Source organism: Halyomorpha halys, unplaced genomic scaffold (assembly GCF_000696795.3).
Source record: "Halyomorpha halys isolate HHAL.00 unplaced genomic scaffold, Hhal_1.1 Scaffold1112.1, whole genome shotgun sequence".
Taxonomy (NCBI): Eukaryota; Metazoa; Arthropoda; class Insecta; order Hemiptera; family Pentatomidae; genus Halyomorpha; species Halyomorpha halys.
The window spans coordinates 1758-20065 of NW_027110327.1; the positions used below are offsets into that span (position 1 = coordinate 1758).

Consider the following 18308-nt stretch of genomic DNA (forward strand, 5'->3'; position numbering starts at 1 on the left):
TATTATGTAATTAGTACCTTATAAATTTCAGGAAGCACGCACAATGAAGATATAGGAATATAATAATATAATATAAAACCACAGCTGGTTCATGTTCGATTAATTTCCTATACCATGATTCTGTTTAGTCTATCTTACCAAATTATTACAAACCAAACATTGTATTACAATAGAATTATTTACATAATATGATCTACAATAACAATGAAGCCTTTCATCGTAAAATATGGTATATGACATTTTTGTGAATAGAATCTTTGTAATATCTGATCCCTTACCTTGAGCTGGTTTCACAGGGTTTTAAAAGAATTTATAGGAAATCCCTTCATATTTTTTCTGTTTACAATAATAGTATTAAGTTATGGTGAGTGATAGCTGGTTGGAGGTAACTGTGGTAACTGACAAATATAGCCGCCCGACGCAGCCTGTTTCTTACTGATAAGAAAATTAAATCCAATACTTTCAATATCAGTAACAGTTTTGACAAGAGCTCTTTTGATGATAGCAATGGTTACAAAAAATGGGATCCAAGTTACTCATAAAAAAGGTTAAGAAACTGTGTCTACACTTCCGTAATCGGGTTGAAGAAAGACACGTTATGTACAGTAGATACCATGTTTAAACACGTTATGTACAGTAAATACCTAGTTAAAACACGCTATGTACAGTAGATACTGTGTTTAATCACGTTATGTATAGTAGATACCGTGTTAAAACACGTTATGTACAGTAGATACCATGTTAAAACACGTTATGTACAGTAGATATCATGTTAAAACACGTTATGTACAGTAGATACCATGTTAAAACACGTTATGTACAGTAGATACCATGTTAAAACACGTTATATACAGTAGATACCATGTTAAAACACGTTATATACAGTAGATACCATGTTTAAAAACGTTATGTACAGTAGATACCATGTTTAAAAACGTTATGTACAGTAGATACCATGTTAAAACACGTTATGTACAGGAGATACCATGTTTAACCCTGCATCGGGCGCGGCTAATCTGACAGGCACAGGATTCTTTTTTTTTTGCTGTCTCTTCCAAAAAGGGGCCGAGTGTGACCCCTACCTCCCAGTAGTTTCCTATATTTGTGGGGTGGTTCCAACCCGCCCAGTCAGTTCATCTCCTGTCGTAAAGAAAGGGCGTCACACGTACTTCGATCTGACAGGCTCACCACGCCAGATTACGTTACTAACCTAAGGTCAATATTTTTCACTTTAGATAGTAAATTCAAGTACTTCGCTGTTTTTCGATACTTGGGTTAGAGTCATTTTCGTCAGGTACCATTACCTTTTATGAATGGGAATCGCGTGCCTGTCAGGTTCACCGCGCCTTTCTGATGTGCCTGTCAGGCTCACCGCGCCTTTCTGGTATCTTTCAGGTTCATCGTCCCTCTTAATTTTTTTTTTTTTTGATCCTTCAATCGTTATTTCAGTATTTCTTTGATAGGGATATTCTATAGGGTGACCACAATATTCCGGTCTTTTTGGTTTTAAGGACGAAAACGTGTTGGCAACCTACGTCACATGCAAGAATAATTGCGTACTTCTGGTTTCTTCTGTGCTTGGAACCCAAAGCCATTGATAAAAGTACTGGAGAAAAAAAAACCTGAGGTCTTTACGTATTATAATACTCACAAAACTGGAGGTGACACTGCTAACCAAATATGCGCCACATACAGCGTGCAGTGAAATACACATCGAAGGCCAATGACTGTTCTCTACACTATGTTGAACTTGGAAGGGATCAATTCCTTGGTCATTCACCTCGGGAATCAATTAGAACGAATTCCAAGAAGAGTTTTCCCAAAGAATTGTCACATGAACTGTGTATCCGACAACTTCAGCGAAGAAGCCAGCTGAAATCCGGCCTTCACATCTCCTTGAAATTTCGTCTCAAGATCCTTCCCGCCAGATGATCGTCCAAAATCAACCCCTCCCCACCCCCAAAAGCGATCCATATGTTGTGATTGCATGGTGGAAACAGGAATACATCGGCTCACGAACTACTCCTGTGTGAAATGCACCAAAGGAATTTGCCTGTAGACACATTTCAACTTCACCTCTGACTCCTTTTTGAATTGTTTTTCGAGGATAAAAGGTCCTATTTTGATTTATATTCATAACCATGATATGCAAATTCCGCATTTTGACTTTTTTTGGTTTCTGTACCTAAATAAATAATAAGAATTTTTTTTTACAATTTATTTATTTTTATTTACAACTATATACATATATACACATCAAGTAAATTTGTTGTAAGAGATATTATGACATGATACAAACATTTGGAGAATCTACCCATTGATAGAACTCCAAAAACACTTCTAAAGGAGAAGATCTCGAGGCCATCTTCTTTTCTAGAAGCCAGGTCAGAAAAGAGTTGGTTTGGAATTTTATTATGGAAGGTTGGCATCTGGTTCTGGCCAAATCGGGAACATAGGGGACATTGAGGTCCTGATGGATGATTTGATTTGTGACAAAGTAAAGAGCATTAAGGATTTTACGAAGGATTTTGGACTGTAAGGATTGGATTCGAGAGGAATTAGATGGTTTAGTGGAGCCCCATAGCTCAATTCCATATGTCCAGATAGGCCTTATAATAGTCATGTAGATCAGTCAAGAAATGTTTTAAATTTATTTTATATTTTTCTCTAATTGTCTACATCCTCAAGATGATCAGTAATTTTTGGTTTAATTAAATACGGCGATTTAGGGACTTTATGTATCGTGTGCCTGTCAGGCTCACCGCGCCCCGATTTTGAGAATCCTTGACCACGCCCTACAAGGCAAAGGTTAAACATGTTATATACAGTAGATACCATGTTAAAAGACGTTATGTACAGGAGATACCATGTTTAAACACGTTATGTACAGTAGATATAACCTGCTTACAAATTCAAATCACTCTAAATGTCAGTTACTATGTTTTATCAAATATTGAAAAACATGGTATCTGCAACCCCTTCTCTACTTGAAATGTTTTACTTTTTCTATTTTAACTACCTGCTGCAACCATAATGAAATGTTTTACTTTTTCTATTTTAACTACCTGCTGCAACCATAATGAAATGATTTAATTTTTAGATTTTACTTTGAAAAATAAGTAGCATAAAAGAAACAAAACAAAAAAGCAAAACTATAGATATATAATAGTTTTTTTTCTTTTTAATTACATATATCTATATATAAATATTTATTTATTTAGAAAAAATAGTGGTCGGTTGCTGATTCTGACAACTGGATCACTTGGGTAACATCTTCATTAACAGACTGGAGAGAACATTCAAGGCATTCGGGTTCTTTGCATTCTAAGTACACTTCTTCACCACTATGAATAAAAAAAAAAATTACTTCATTGTATACAATTGTGTCGAAATAATAAAAAATAATATTGGCAAATAAATTACTTTCTTTGTATACAGTTGAGTGGGAATAATATAAAATACCATTAGCAAATAAATTACTTTATTTAATACAATTGAGTAGAGATAATATCAAGTACAATTAGAGAATAAGAATTTAAATTTACTATTTTAACATATTTCTCTTTATTTACTTGATTTTAACAATATATATATTTTGTGAATCATAAGGCAAAATTGTGGAGTATCACCTATAATCTATAATACCAACTATCAGTAAAACAATAAAATTATAATAAATAATTTATTTAACTCTAGAATACATTTTTCTTTTTTTATGTTGTTCTATCTCAAATGTAACAATTATTATAATTTCTTTGATCTCACTGAACAACTGGTATATATACATCAACAGATCAACATTAAAAATGCGACAACTTAACTTTAAGCAAAAAAATTCACTTTTGCCACTTCTAATGTTAAGTATTTAAACTACTCAATAGGAAGCTAAATTTCTTTTTGAACTTGATGAGGGAAGTAACCATAGTTAGCAGTAGAATCAACTTACAGACCATCAAGGCTAGGGCAAAGGAAATGTCTTAAATTTCTAGGCATGACCATTCCACATTGTTTTGATGCACACTGCCTCAAATATACTTCAACCTTTAAAATAAAATTACATAAGTAAATTGAACTGATAAGAACATAAATGTACAGTGTAACCTTGGTAATCCAAACTAATTGCTGTAGAGGAGTGTTTGGATTACAGAAAGTAATAGGAAAAATTGTGTAAAAAAAATAAAAAACAATATAAATATACATAACTTTTTTATTTTACATATTTTATAGGAAATAAGAAAATTAAAAAAAAAATTGTTTTCTTTTAAATCCCCAGTAATGCAAAGTAATGATTTAATTGGTTAAAATTATAAGATTGCTCATTTATAATGAAAAAAGTATAAATAAAAACACTTTGCAGGGATTTATTTTAAATGTGATAAAAAAAAAAAATTAGTTCACCAAGACAATTTGTATTATAAAAACATTTCTACTATAAATTGAATTATTTTTACAGAATCAAATGATTTATACAATATATATCGAGTATTTCTAATTCCAACGAAATATATTATGAACATTTCCAACAGAATTTGATTACCAGATATTGAAACTGTAAAAAGTTTCATGGTGATTACAATATCTTGGCCATAGATCAGGAAGTTAAAAATGTCCTTGAAGCATGTGTACTTTTATTTGAAAACAAAAATGTTATTGCTGTCTCTGTTTTCCCAAAAAAATATACTTTTTTTTGGCTACGTCAGTTCAGATTACTGGAGCATTTGGATTACCGAGATTACACTGTAATTAAAAATTTAAATCTATAACCTACATTAAATAAAACAGGGATAACGATAGTAACGAAAGACGCAACATTCAGATTAATTAAATTTTTTAAAGAATAAAAATATTACAATCTAGAATATTATTTTACAAGATATTTCAAGAACTTTTCAAAATTTCTAAATTTTAATTACTACTGAGATATGAATTATTTATTTTAGAAAGGTCGCAAGTCCAATATTACCAATTTATATTCTTTTTTTTTTAATCGATTTTCCATAATTCCCTAAGTCCAATAAACTTTAGAAATTTGCTGTTCCTATTACTATTACTTATATTATTGTACCTCGTCTACAATATACTGAGGAATTGGTGGTCCGATTCCAGGCAAATAAACCCAAAAAACATCTCCTGCTGCCCATGGAGGTGGTGGTTCTTCCTTTTTTATTTTCCTTGATCCTACTTTCAAATCTTTCAATGAAGCTGTAGTAATCAATTTCTGTCCTGTTGAAGGTTCTTCTTCGGAATCAGTAATGTTTTTTATGGATCTAAAAGAAAAATTTAATTTGAAAGTTTCATGTTCTATTGGACATCATGATATAAAATGGAAAAATATCCTCTTATCATTCCTAAGTAATTTCAATCGACTTATAATTAATACGATAAGATCTACACACAATTAAAATGATCAATTTATAAATGTTCTAAGTAATTTATGCTAAAATGTTTTAAATGCCTTTTTTCAACCTCTATCAAAAAGGAATCATATGAGTGAACGCTCGGGGTGCAGTCAGTAGATAGATAAATAGGAGCATTAATTATTATTCATATTTTACATACATAACATTATCCTTTTTTTTTTTTATTATTAAACGGATTTTCGACAATGAACATTTGATCGCCTGCCAAGAAGTTTGTTTAACCATTAAATATAAACATAAACATAATAAATAAATAAAGGCCTAATGAATGTGAAGGTTCGATGTAAATACCACTAACCTCTCTATACATACATCCTTCCAGTAACCACCCTCCAACCCAATTCTTTTAAATCGGTTTTAAAGCAATCCTCCCATCTACATTCATTGAAACATAAACATACAATTTTTTAAATTACCATTTCAAAATATAAAAAAATCTTACATATGTTTCTTTTCTATGTGATACCATATATTCTTTTACTAATTCATTTTTAAATAAAGATATAAATTTTTATAATTAGCTACCAAAATATAGTTGTTGTTTTCCTAAAAATGAATTCCTAAATTCCTTCAGTGTTAGGCAAATTGCTATAAAATGAAACATATCTTCCACTGCATTTATGTTACATATCTTCCACTCCATTTATGTTACAAGAAGCATTTATGCTGCCATGGTTGGTAAATAAGATTTAGCAGCTGATCTCATGCATTAAAAATTAGCAAGCCAACCAAAAACATCCTTCAAAGTAGTCAAGATTGTAGCCACGTTCTGAAGTCAGTAGAATTGCTCCCATGTAGAACAGATTTAAATATTTTCAACTTTAATTATTTTCCTATCATGATTGTATTTACATCGATTATCAAGGGTTGGGAATGAGAAAAAGGTAGAAAGACACTTGTTTGCTTGGATGGCGAGAGAAAGGACGTCTCCTGGAACCAGGTAGTGCTGACCATCCTTTGTCTATTGTCAGTGGTAGATAGTAAGAAAGACACTTGTTTGTTTGGATGGCAGGAGAGAGGACGTCTCCTGGAAGCAGGTGGCGCAGACCATCCTTTGTCTACTGTCAGTGGTAGATATTGAGAAAGACACTTGTTTGTTTGGATGGCGGGAGAGAGGACGTCTTTATTAAACCACTTTAATTTTCTATCCAATTTGCATTTTCTCTTTCGATATTTTAGCATTTTTGACTTATCAAGTTTAATTTCAAAATGCCAGATTTTACAATAGCCCTCTAATCTATTAATCATTTCTTGTAATATTAACAGATTGTTAGAGATCAGAACTTCATATCATCTGCCTTTGTAAGCATATTAACTTTTTTACCATCTATTAAAATTTCCCCTGCAAACCTACTCCACTAAATCGTTTATGGAAATAGAAAAATAAAATGGGCTTAGCAAGCAGCCTCGCTTTAGGCCTATTTCTGCATTATATCGTTAAGAAAGACCATTATTTGTCCATAATTTGCAGTTTGTTTTTTCATACAGTGTTTATAATATTTTTGAAAGTTTGATTCAGTTAAAGTTGGCACTTTAACTTTAGCATTAGATCAAAAACCACAAACAAATTTACCCAAAAAAAAAATTACATTGTGCACACCTGGTAGATAACCTATAATGTGCCCACTACCAGGGCCCTGTTTCATAATAAAGTACAAACTAATACTATTAGTCTTACCGATTTAACTTAATACAATTACGCTGACTTGTACAATAGTAACTCGTACTTTAGTAGTTACTACTTTAATACTAATAGGCTAATAGTCCCTATTATGAAAACAAAAAAAATATTAGTGTAATTACCACATTGTTTCTATACTTGTATTTTGAACTAATACTATTACCTTCATTATGAAACAGGGCCCTGGTAGATATCCTATTAATGTTTCCACTACCTGCTAGACAACCTATAATATGCCCACTACCTGGTAGACAACCTATAATATGCCCACTACCCGGTAGACAACCTATAATATGCCCACTACCTGGTAGATATCCTATAATATGCCCACTACCTGGCAGATAAACTATAATCTGCTTGTCATCTGGTAGATAACCTATAATGGGCCCACAGGTACAAAAAGAAGACCACTGCAAAAATATAAAAACAAAAAGACAAAACAATTTTTCTCTTTGCATAAAAAAGCAAGCCAATTATTACTTTTAAAAACTTGGCATGAAAACATTAAATTCTGGGATTGGTTGATTAAATGACCATAATACATATTATAAGTTACCTTTGGTCACTGCAAAGGGACTCTCTAGACACAATAGGTGTTGGGACTAAGATCATGGATGTGTCTGGTTCCATAATAAATTCTAAATGAATATCTTTCTTTTCCTCTGTATCGTCATTTTGTTCATCTTTTGTAGGTTTGGATTGATCTTTAAGGGAACTTTCACTTGGAGTTTGACCATAAAACTCTGCATCTCCCATATGTTCAACTCCTTCTCCTTCAAACTCGTTCAACTCCTTATCTAATCCTGTGCAAAAGAATTTAGGATCAGCGTAATACATGATACATTGTAAAAAAGTAACACACAATGTAGAATAAATGAAAATTTATTAGAAAGACGTGTTTAAATTTTTTTTGATAAATTAAAACAAGAGTTACTTCTAGTCCATTGAATAACGATCATAATAGTCATTGTTCCAGAAAGTGCCAATCCAACTACAAGCATTTAAAAAACTAAAAACTACAATAAAATTCTTTAAACAAAAATCATTAAAACCTTTTGACCGTACCTATTAAATTTTGGATATCAGTCATACATAAATACATTTTATTAAGGGAATAAAAAAATTAAGAAAATTATATGGTGATAACTTGTTGAATGAATGAAATTAATATGTTTTTTCAGGATTTGCCATTCGTTCATAAGGTTCACCAATTCATAAAATCAGTTAACCTATTTTTATCATATTCCTTCCTATTTTTATCATATTCCTTCCTATTTTTATCATATTCCTTATCCATATTCCTTCTGAATTTTTATCAATTGAATGATAAAAGTTTGGGAACCACCTTATTCTGAAGAAATAGCAATCAAGTATTTCCAAACTTAGGGCCTACACTTTGTAACTAGGGATCTCACATCCTAAATTTTAAATTAAAAGAGAAAGAAGTCATGGAAGATGTTGAATGTAGCAACTGGTAATAGGCTCTGTTTGGTTTTGGCCACTTTGGGCGAAATAAACAATTTTGTCCATTCCAGGAAAGCTCAATAAATATTAATTATAAGAAAAAAATCAACAAAACATAAATCTAACACTAACCATTCTTTAATATATATAAATTACGTGTTGGCATAGAAAAACTAATAAAAACCGGAAAGGATGTCGGAAGAATACTCTCTCAATGTGTAAACAAGACTGACTTTTATTTATTTATTTTATTTTTTTTTTTTTTTCTGACCTCCTAGAAAAGATAAGATCAAAAAATGAATATATACAAAAGAAGAAATAAATGTTTATAAGTTGGCAAACTAATCATCTTGTTTTGCCAGTGTGGCATTATAAGATAGGCTGCCGGGTCCGCTGAAGTCCGTGTCATCGATAATGGCATGTGTTGCCTTTAGCTTACTAGGAATAGGGAGGGGCTATTCCGGCTGGCCTGACTTTTATTGTATTCAGCACCTCTATATATACAAGTTTGATCAGCTGATCGATTCAATCACCTGACGGCCTTGTCACCTCGCATCTGCCTCAGGCCATAACTCCCCCCCACCAGTTTACAAACAGTCTCGTAAACCTATCTTATTCAATAGAATGACATGACAAACAACAATAAAGAAAAACTATTTAAAACAAGAGTAAAACTAAAACTTATACTTCCGCTTTACAAACAAAAAGAAATAAAATAAAAAATATATACATGATTAAAAGAGTAACAAAAAACTTTGTTAGTACAAAAATTGATTCTTCTAGCATGCACTAATTGTTTATAATGCATTTTCACGAATCAATAGTAATAATAAAAACAACAACTAAACAAAAAAAATATATATTCATTTTGTACAATCTTATACTTCATCAGTAATAAGGGCAACACAGCCTCTATGAATTTGGGATTTTCAGCTGTTCAATATGTACTGCCCTTCTCTTTTTAGGTCCACGCAAGCTCTCAATTGTAACAGCATTATGTTCCCTTATCACAACCACCCTGAAGGGACCCTCATATCTCTGCAGTTCCTTTCCTCTATTGATACACAATCTCCTGTAGACTATGGTCCCAATTTTGAAGTTTCCCATTAGGTCACGCAAGCTCACATTTTGTTTCTCCACTCATTTCCTTTTTTCCTTCTTGATGCGATCTTTGACCTTATTCCACAATTTCCTAAGGGCTAAACTGTTAAATTGATTACTTCTTCTTCTATAGTCTCTACGACGTCCATGCAGGCCAAAAAGAATTTCAAAGGGCGCAAACCCCGTGACCTACGATCGCTCGTTCCATCGCAACATCTGGTTCCAATCCCTTTTCCAATTGATACACACGCAGATATTCGCTGAGAGTGCTATGAAGCCTCTCGATTCCTCCCCTGCTCTTAGGATGCCCCGGAGTGTTGAGATTCCACACTACTTTTAATGCCTTCATTTCCTCCCTGATATGTGCATTATCAAATTCTCTACCCGCATCCGACGATATTCTATCAGGGACCCCATAAAATTGAAACATTGCCTCCATCAACTTGTCTTTCACCAAGTACGCCATAACTATTTTACTGAAAAGATCCACGACTGTTACCCACTTGAATCCCTTCCAAGTGAAGGTGTCTACTTGTAAATCACTAATTGATACTACTCAGAGAATACTCTCTCAATGCGTAAACAAGACTGACTTTTATTGTATTTAGCACCTGTTGAAACAATTGTGTATACCAGAAATTAGTATTTCACAAGGACAAGCAAAAGAAGTTGATGAAATTTATTATAAAATATAAAACTTTTCTCCTAAATTTGTAGAAACATTCCCAACTTTTTATTTTCAAAACATAGATGAGCCGAGTAAAATATGTTTAGCCATGCTTAAGGGAAAACAGTGAATGGAATGTGATCAAATTTATACTAACCATAACAGTAATCTCCAACTTCCCTCTGAATTTGTGCCAAATCAGACGAGCTGTTTCCAAAATATTGATGTGCCAAAACAAATATTTATGTTTATGCTTGGGTAAACGAAACTCCATAAAATCAAAATAGGACCAACAAAGGTCAGTAAAAATTTGGTCCTTCATATCTAAAATGTGATAATGATCGATTCAAACAACAATTTTTTTCTTTTAATTCCTGCATCAATACAAAGCATCCTCAGCAACTGTATACTACATTATAACAATGAGGAAGGGAAATGCTTTTTATTTTATAATTACATAATTTTTTTTACTACTCCTTACATTATAAAATATTTCCCAATTTTTTATTTTAATTATAGTAGTATTATAATCACTCATCACCTTTGCCTTTATTTCTATTGTCTGTCAGTTATCACATTTTTACCTTAAACCATTACATAAAATGGTATGGCACGACACAATAATAAACTTTAAAGCATTACATAAATCAGTACATTTAATGTGTAATTTAAATTTTCAAGTTCCGAAATTTGTAAAGTTGATTTTTTTTTTTTTAAATTACCCATTTCTGTAGTTGCTGGAGGTTGCGCCTCTGAATGTGGTCTAGCATGCAGACCTTCATCCTCAGAAGTGTTTCCTCCCGACACATCTTGTTGGACATCCTTAAAAATGAATGAATAATCAATATTCTATCACAACCAAATATAAATTTTAAGTTAATCCTTAATAATACCATTAATTATAAAATCTAAGTCTACGTTTATTATTATTAGAAATCCAATCGTGAGCTGATTGAAAGAGCTCTCACTGCGTGAGTGATGAGTGATTTGAGAAAGAAAAGATTTTGAATCGTTATTAATAATCAATCATGTAACAACTCCATGTATTTAGGGAGCAATGCAAACAAAGCATTTATCTTTGAGTCCATGAAAGTCAAGTTGGTTTATACCACCAATGTTTTGAACATCAAACCAGACATTTGATTTTTGCTGTAACTCGTCACAAATGAAATTATAAGATTAATGATTTATTATAATGATTGTTTGAGAGTGGTTTATTTCATTATTAACATACACAATTATGATCCAAATTACTCTCAACTTTTATTTTCAAAAGCTCTCCAATGTTTCGGCCCTCAGGCAATTGGCCTGCATAAAAGATTTTAAAAAACAAGACATCAATATTTAAGGTTGTTGCCTTGAAAATGGCCTGAGGGATGAAACATTGGAGAGCTTTTGAAAATAAAAGTTGAGAGTAATTTGGATCAAAATTATGTTATGTTAGTAATGAAATGAAATTATATTAATGATGTGTCTACTGTAATTGTTGATCATAAGTACGTTGGCTCCTTCTCCAAGAGAACAATACGGGCAGACATACCCCTTTTTTTTACTACCTCCACAAGGACATAAACAACTGCCCCATCCATCACCCATGGTAATATTAAGACATTTTTTTTCTATTGTTCAACGTTAATTTAATTTTGCAATAGATATAAGTTTAGTTAAATTCTTTTTTCTATCTAGTTTGTATATTTTGTTTTCAACTGGTTTCATTTTATTATGTTTAATTAGTCAAAATACAATAATAAAAAAATTTAGCAGTTCATTTCTTATATTTTCAGAACTCTTCACAGTTGGACTAGCAAAGGTTCCTTTGGAACCTCTACCCACCGTAACAACGACTAAAATATAAATTATGCTCAATTTCAAATAAATCAATTAACTTTTCATTAACATTATTTTTTACTTTTTGTTGCAATGTACTTGTTAAATGATATATTATTTATAAAATACTAAAATTGTTTAATTTTTATTTTCAGCTAGGTCAGGAGTGGCCAACCCAAATGACCTTGCGGGCCATATATAAAATTATGTATCCTCATATTAGACTTAAACCCACTATAAACACTTTTCTGGAGTGAAAAATTGATACATAATGAGTTATTATTATTTCTATAAAGAGTTCTTAATCTAAACTCATAAATAAAATTAGTCAACATCTGACTTATATGAATGGAATATGGTCCGGGTGCGGTAAAAAAAACAACTCAAATAGTAGATAATTATACTATTTTATTGAGCCAACGTTTTGCCCCACGTTGCAGGGCTTCGTCAGGGCTAAAAAAGATACAAACACTATAGTTACAAAAAGGAAAAAAAAAAAAAGAGAAAAAACATAAGTGTAAAATAACAGGGGTATAAAATGTAAAAAAGTAAGATATAATAAGAAAAATTAAAGGTTGTAAATAGTAAATGAAAAGGGTAATAGTAACAGATAGATAAGAGCTCTTATCTATCTGTTACTATTGATGAGCAGTTTCTTGTCTTTTTAGTCTTGTATGAGGGTTCTATGTCAGTCATTTGAACAGAACTTTGAGCTTTGTGCAATCCTTGCCTATAACTTATCCATCTACCTTTTGGTGTTGGTATCAGAAACTGACACAACAGAACTTTGAGCTTTGTGCAATCCTTGCCTATATCTTATCTATCTACCTTTTTATTTCCCTTGTTACTTTCAGAAATTAATAAACAATCAAATTTAAATAGATATTTCTAAAAGAAAAAATATTTATAATAATAGATTTGTTCCAACGACCACTTTTGTCAAAAAACTGGCAGATGCATGCTTTCCTATTCCAAAACCAGTATCCTGCAAGCACAGTAAGGTTTTTCTATTACTTGGACTGTGCATGCGCCTGTCATTTTGAAGGCGGTTGAAAGTGGTTGTTTTTTACTACAAGTCTAATATAATATAATTTAATGTCTTTTAATTTATGAGGAGAATATCTTCAGAATAATTATTACCTCAACGGCTTCATTTATTTCAATCCTTTCAACAGTCTTATTTTGAAATTGCTCTTCATCCCAAACCTTAAAAAATGTAAAAAAAATTTAATTATTTTACAAGAAAAAAATTGGAAATTATATTAATCCTTATTAAATCTAAACTATAGTAATATTAAATAAAGCAATAATAGTAATATTAATTAAAGTAGTAATATTAAGTAAGTAATGTCGTTTTTTTCTTCTTGTTTTTCACTCTTATACAGATTGTGTTTTTTCACTCCAATATCGTTTTTGTTTTGTTTTTTTACTCTGATGTAGAAATCCCAGTTAAGGTATACCATCTGCTATTAACTTAAATAAAAATTTTATAGACAATTATTATTATTTAATTGAAAAATTATTAGCTTATATAAATGATTTTTACTTAACCATTTAGGTATACTGTTTTGTTATTAGTTTATATAATAATCTAATAGTTTGTATTATTATTACAATGAATGTAAAATTATTTACTTTACAGGCTAATTCAGTACGGGGGTTGCTCCCTCAACAAATAAATAAATTATTATTATTATTACAAGAAAAAAATTGGCAATTATATTAATCCTTATTAAATCTAAATTATAACAATTATACTAAATGATAACAATGGTACTCTCAGAAACTGCATAAAAAAGAATTTTAAGCATTCACCTGTAAAATGCTATCAGATGTCACAAACTATGTATTTTAAACATATTTACCTGAAGACCAGTATCGGATGTCACGAACTCTGCGGAAGGTTGCGGTGAAGATTCTTGTGGTTTGAGCTTCAGTTCCTCTGGGATGAGATCCGGCCACACGACCAACCCAGCCTTGGAATCGACTTCCCTCAGATCATCAGTGGCTAACGTATCTTCAGAATCCTGTTGTCCCATTTCACCTATAGAATATAATTTTTTTAGTGAGGTTTGAGGAAGGTTGTAAAAATATTTAAGTTGTTGAGAACTTTCAAAAAATTTTGAACGTTGACATAATTCATATAGAAACTATTTAAACCTCTTCCTAAACAATTGGTGGAAATCTTATAGAACAATCAGACAAGGGTGGGTCTGAGGCTGAGATACTTGGAAAGTATAGGAAGGCTGTCTTAAGTGTTCTACACTTTACATTTTCTTCTTTTGTTTTCTGGCATTTGAATCAGAAATAATTTTTTTTTTTTCATGAAAATTCCAAGTCTTGTATACTAGAATTAACAAATATCATAAAAAATTAAGATGGCCTTTAATTTTTTTCTGGGAGTGTAATCAGATTTTGGAATCATTAAATCTGCCATTTTAAATTATTTCATTCCAATGCCATTGTAGACAAAATTTTCCAATATTACTATTATAAATAATATGTATTATAATTACTTAAAACCACTGTAGTATCCTATGACCATCATAATATCTACAAAACACTATGCATATTAATTACATAAAACTTGAGAATACTCACGTATCAAAGTATCCCAAGTATCCTCTGATCCTTCAATCCCGTGACGGGAATATTGAATATCTGTTTCAATTATTTCAGATGACTCTTCTGATGACGTTTCTAGGCTAACGGGATACGGATCATCGGGACCACAATTCAATGAAGCTAGGTATTTATAAAGGCTAAAGAATGTTTCAATAGGAATCATAGAAGAACCTCCTTCGGGTTCTTCTGTCAGTAATTCGCATAGAAGTGACATGGTTCCAGTCAAATTCTAATGAAGATAAGAAAACAAAAGAAAAAAGATATATAATTTAAACTAGAACAGGAATATATGATGGTGTAAAAAATATTGTGAAAATCATATAAAAATTAGCACGATAAATTGAGGTAAAAAGAGCAGAATTAAGTAAGTATAAATATTAATTAAAATAATAAATATGAAACAAAAAAAAATCATAGGTGGAGTAATTTCGAATAAAATAATATATACAAAAAAAGTAAAAAAGGTTAGAGTATTCTGTTGTTCTTATTTCTATTTTCTTTAAATTTACACTCCTAATTTTATATAATTTTAACAATACATTTTTTTAAATATAAAAACTTACTTTCAAAATAATTCTATGTGTGTGTGTGTTTATTTATACATAAAGATTAATTTTAGCAACTTTCAACAGTATTATTGCACTTTATAACAAATTAATTATAGTTAGAAAGTACACAAATTGTCTTTTATTATTATTATTTCCAAAATACTATAAATTTTAACTATATAAGATATTAAATCAAGAAGATATGATATTATATGTAGATCTATGTATGTATGCACGTATGTATGGATTTATTAAAATATTTAATTTCAGTTCACACATTTGAGCTAAAAATTATAATCGAAACATGATATTTTAATATTAACTTTGAATATTGATGTAGTACTAATTTACTAATACCAATTGGGACAGGCTCCATGGCTACATTGTAATAGAAGCCAATAAATACATCTATTTGTCTAGATAAATACTAAATTTGTCTTATTTCAATTTTAATGGTTCAATATAGGTTTATCCGAAGGAATACACTCTATGGGTGAAAGAGAAGAACCACTTTAGCTCACTGCAGAAGTGGAGCGCATGATACTGCCTTGAAGTACTCAAGACAAATCATGAAAAGAACTCATAAGTCACTTCAATAAGTCCTCATGGATGCTCGTAAGAGGCTATCGTATAGCACATAGCTGTAGTCAAAGTGGAGTAAATAAGAGAGGATAATAATATGTAAGTGTTATTACCACAAACAATTCCTCAACATCACTCCAGGGCCTTAGGTGAGAATATCGACAAACTCATCAGACTAATTAAGGGTTAAAAAAGGTACAAACAAATAAAATAAGAGAATATATAACTGAAATAATAACAAATAAAAAAGAAATATAAGAAATACAGTAAACACTAAAATCGAGGGAAATAAGAATAAAATAATGGTCAAGAAAAATAGGACAGCCACCTTTCTGAATGAGGAAACCTAAAGAATGATCTCGAGGCGGATGTTGAATGATCGAATGATTGACTGAGTCCTCAATTTTGAATTTTAACTGTACAAATTTTTCATATAGTAATAAAATATTGGAGTGAAATAACTTATTTTTTTCTCTTTTAGGTCACTTGAACTAAGATGCCTGGAGTGAAGGAATAACTAATACTACCACAAATCTAATACTAATTGACTACTAAAGTAATAAACCATCAGGAAGGAGAAAAAAAATACTAATTTACTACTAAAGTAATAGATCATCAGGAAGGAGAAAAAGAATACTAATTGACTACTAAAGTAATAGATCATCAGGAAGGAGAAAAATAATACTAATTGACTACGAAAGTAATAGACCACCAGGAAGGAGGAAAAGAATACTAATTGACTACTAAAGTAATAGACCATCAGGAAGGAGAAAAAGAATACTGATTGACCATCCGAAAATTTGAGCGATTTGGGAGTTCTGGCTTAGTCATCAAAAGTAATAGCCAGGTGAGGAACTGAAAGTGATGGGGAATTAAATCGAGGATTGGATCCAAGGAGGGATCTCCAACGTTTGGCAATGGTCAGAGTTTTCATAGCGTTCAGTCTTAAATATTATAATATATTTATTATAAGGCATTAATAAATGAATTAACTAATATATTAATTATTTAATATAATATCCAGCCAATGATCCTATCTAAGTCTTCCTCAATGTTGGCAAACACTGTAATGAGGAAAGGATAATTATATTTGCAAGTCAACTACATATAGGAGGTGATAACAGTAGCGAATTGATTTAGGAAAATTATTGAAAAATTTCCAAATTTAATTATGTTATGAATGGCCACTGTTTAAGTAGTAAAATGTAGCATAAATATGGAGGATTAATGGGTTCTCAATATTTGTTAAACAAGCGTTCCCACTAAATATGGTAACATTTTAAGTCTAGGCCCTCATTTTACAACCTATTCTTTGAATCCTAATTACATTCCCCATCTTCATAGTGATATTCAATAAATTGTTTACAACAGTCTTTTGATGCTTGTTGATATAAAGCATTCAAATAGTTACGCTTAAGCATTGAGATGTAATTTTATCAGAAATAATTCTTGTAAATTTTATTTATCAGAAGAGTGAGGAAAACAAAATAATAATTTTATACAGATTACTTTTTCAATAGAGCCAGCAGCAATTGCTAGAAATTTGAGCCAATTCACTTCTTGAGCAAAACTACCAACTTTAAATAGCATTTCAACTTTCTCTTTCTCTAGGCAGATATTCTCCCATTTTTCTTCAATAACCTCTTTTGGAACTGTTTTGACGTTTCCAATCTTAAAAAAAAAAAATCATTATTTATCAAGTATATATGAGTGATGTTTTGTGCAATGACAATGACAATGGAAATACCTGATTATAAATGACTTTTAAAAAGCCTGGGGTCAGTCCAGAAGCAGTCTCCGGCAATGGGTATTCAATTCTTTCTTTGACAGGCGGAGGTAAACCATTCGAGACCGCTTTGAAATAATAATATGACCAAAGAAGGAGATCTCTGGGCTGAGTGCGTATGGCTGCTTTGGCATACTTCTTTAATATTGAAGGAAGGTTAGGCGGTATCAATATCTGATGGGCTGAGTACAACTGATCCATCAAATCTGTCATCTTTCTTCTCCACCAAAAGAAGCAAATAATTGAAAACTTTCTCAGTTCAAGACCTTCCTTTGAAGATATTAAGTAAATTATCAACTAGCATAGAGCTTAATTTAACTTTTTTAATGATTACTGTTTTGAGGTTTGTTTTGATTGTTGCTAAGAGACAAACCTACACACCATTTCTAGGTTAAGAACTAAAATCAGCAGATCAATTGCTTTTAATAAATAGCCTGAAATGACTAAAATAGTAAGAACAATTCAATACAGAAATGTATATACATTTTTTAATGACAAAAATGATCAAAATAAATTTTAGTTGGATAATTGTGAATATTTTTTTAAAGATATTTACTCTTGTAAAAAGTGAACAGTAAATAGAAAGTTGAATTAACTTGGTCAATTT

General features: G+C 31.0%; 1 protein-coding gene across 1 annotated transcript; it reads right to left on the bottom strand.

Moving 5' to 3' along the window:
- Positions 1-3153: 3153 nt before the first annotated feature.
- Positions 3154-18097, bottom strand: LOC106688356 (uncharacterized). Its single transcript, XM_014432771.3, has 10 exons — positions 17663-18097; positions 17425-17586; positions 14762-15014; positions 14026-14204; positions 13301-13366; positions 11056-11155; positions 7658-7904; positions 5066-5267; positions 3947-4041; positions 3154-3344 (listed from the first exon to the last, which is right to left on the bottom strand). The coding sequence occupies exons 1-10, from the start codon at positions 17912-17914 to the stop codon at positions 3218-3220; spliced, it is 1683 nt and encodes a 560-aa protein (XP_014288257.1). The 5' UTR covers positions 17915-18097; the 3' UTR covers positions 3154-3217.
- Positions 18098-18308: the final 211 nt, after the last annotated feature.

What these genes read in the sequence shown, in the direction of transcription:
- LOC106688356 (XM_014432771.3), bottom strand. Translation starts at nt 17,914, where the DNA reads ATGACAGATTTGATGGATCAGTTGTACTCAGCCCATCAGATATTGATA. An exon ending in AAATAAATGAAGCCGTTGAG is followed by an intron (nt 11,156 to 13,300) that starts GTAATAATTATT and finishes TTCATTTTTAAG; the next exon opens with GATGTCCAACAAGATGTGTC. An exon ending in TCCCTTTGCAGTGACCAAAG is followed by an intron (nt 5,268 to 7,657) that starts GTAACTTATAAT and finishes TTTTTCTTTTAG; the next exon opens with ATCCATAAAAAACATTACTG.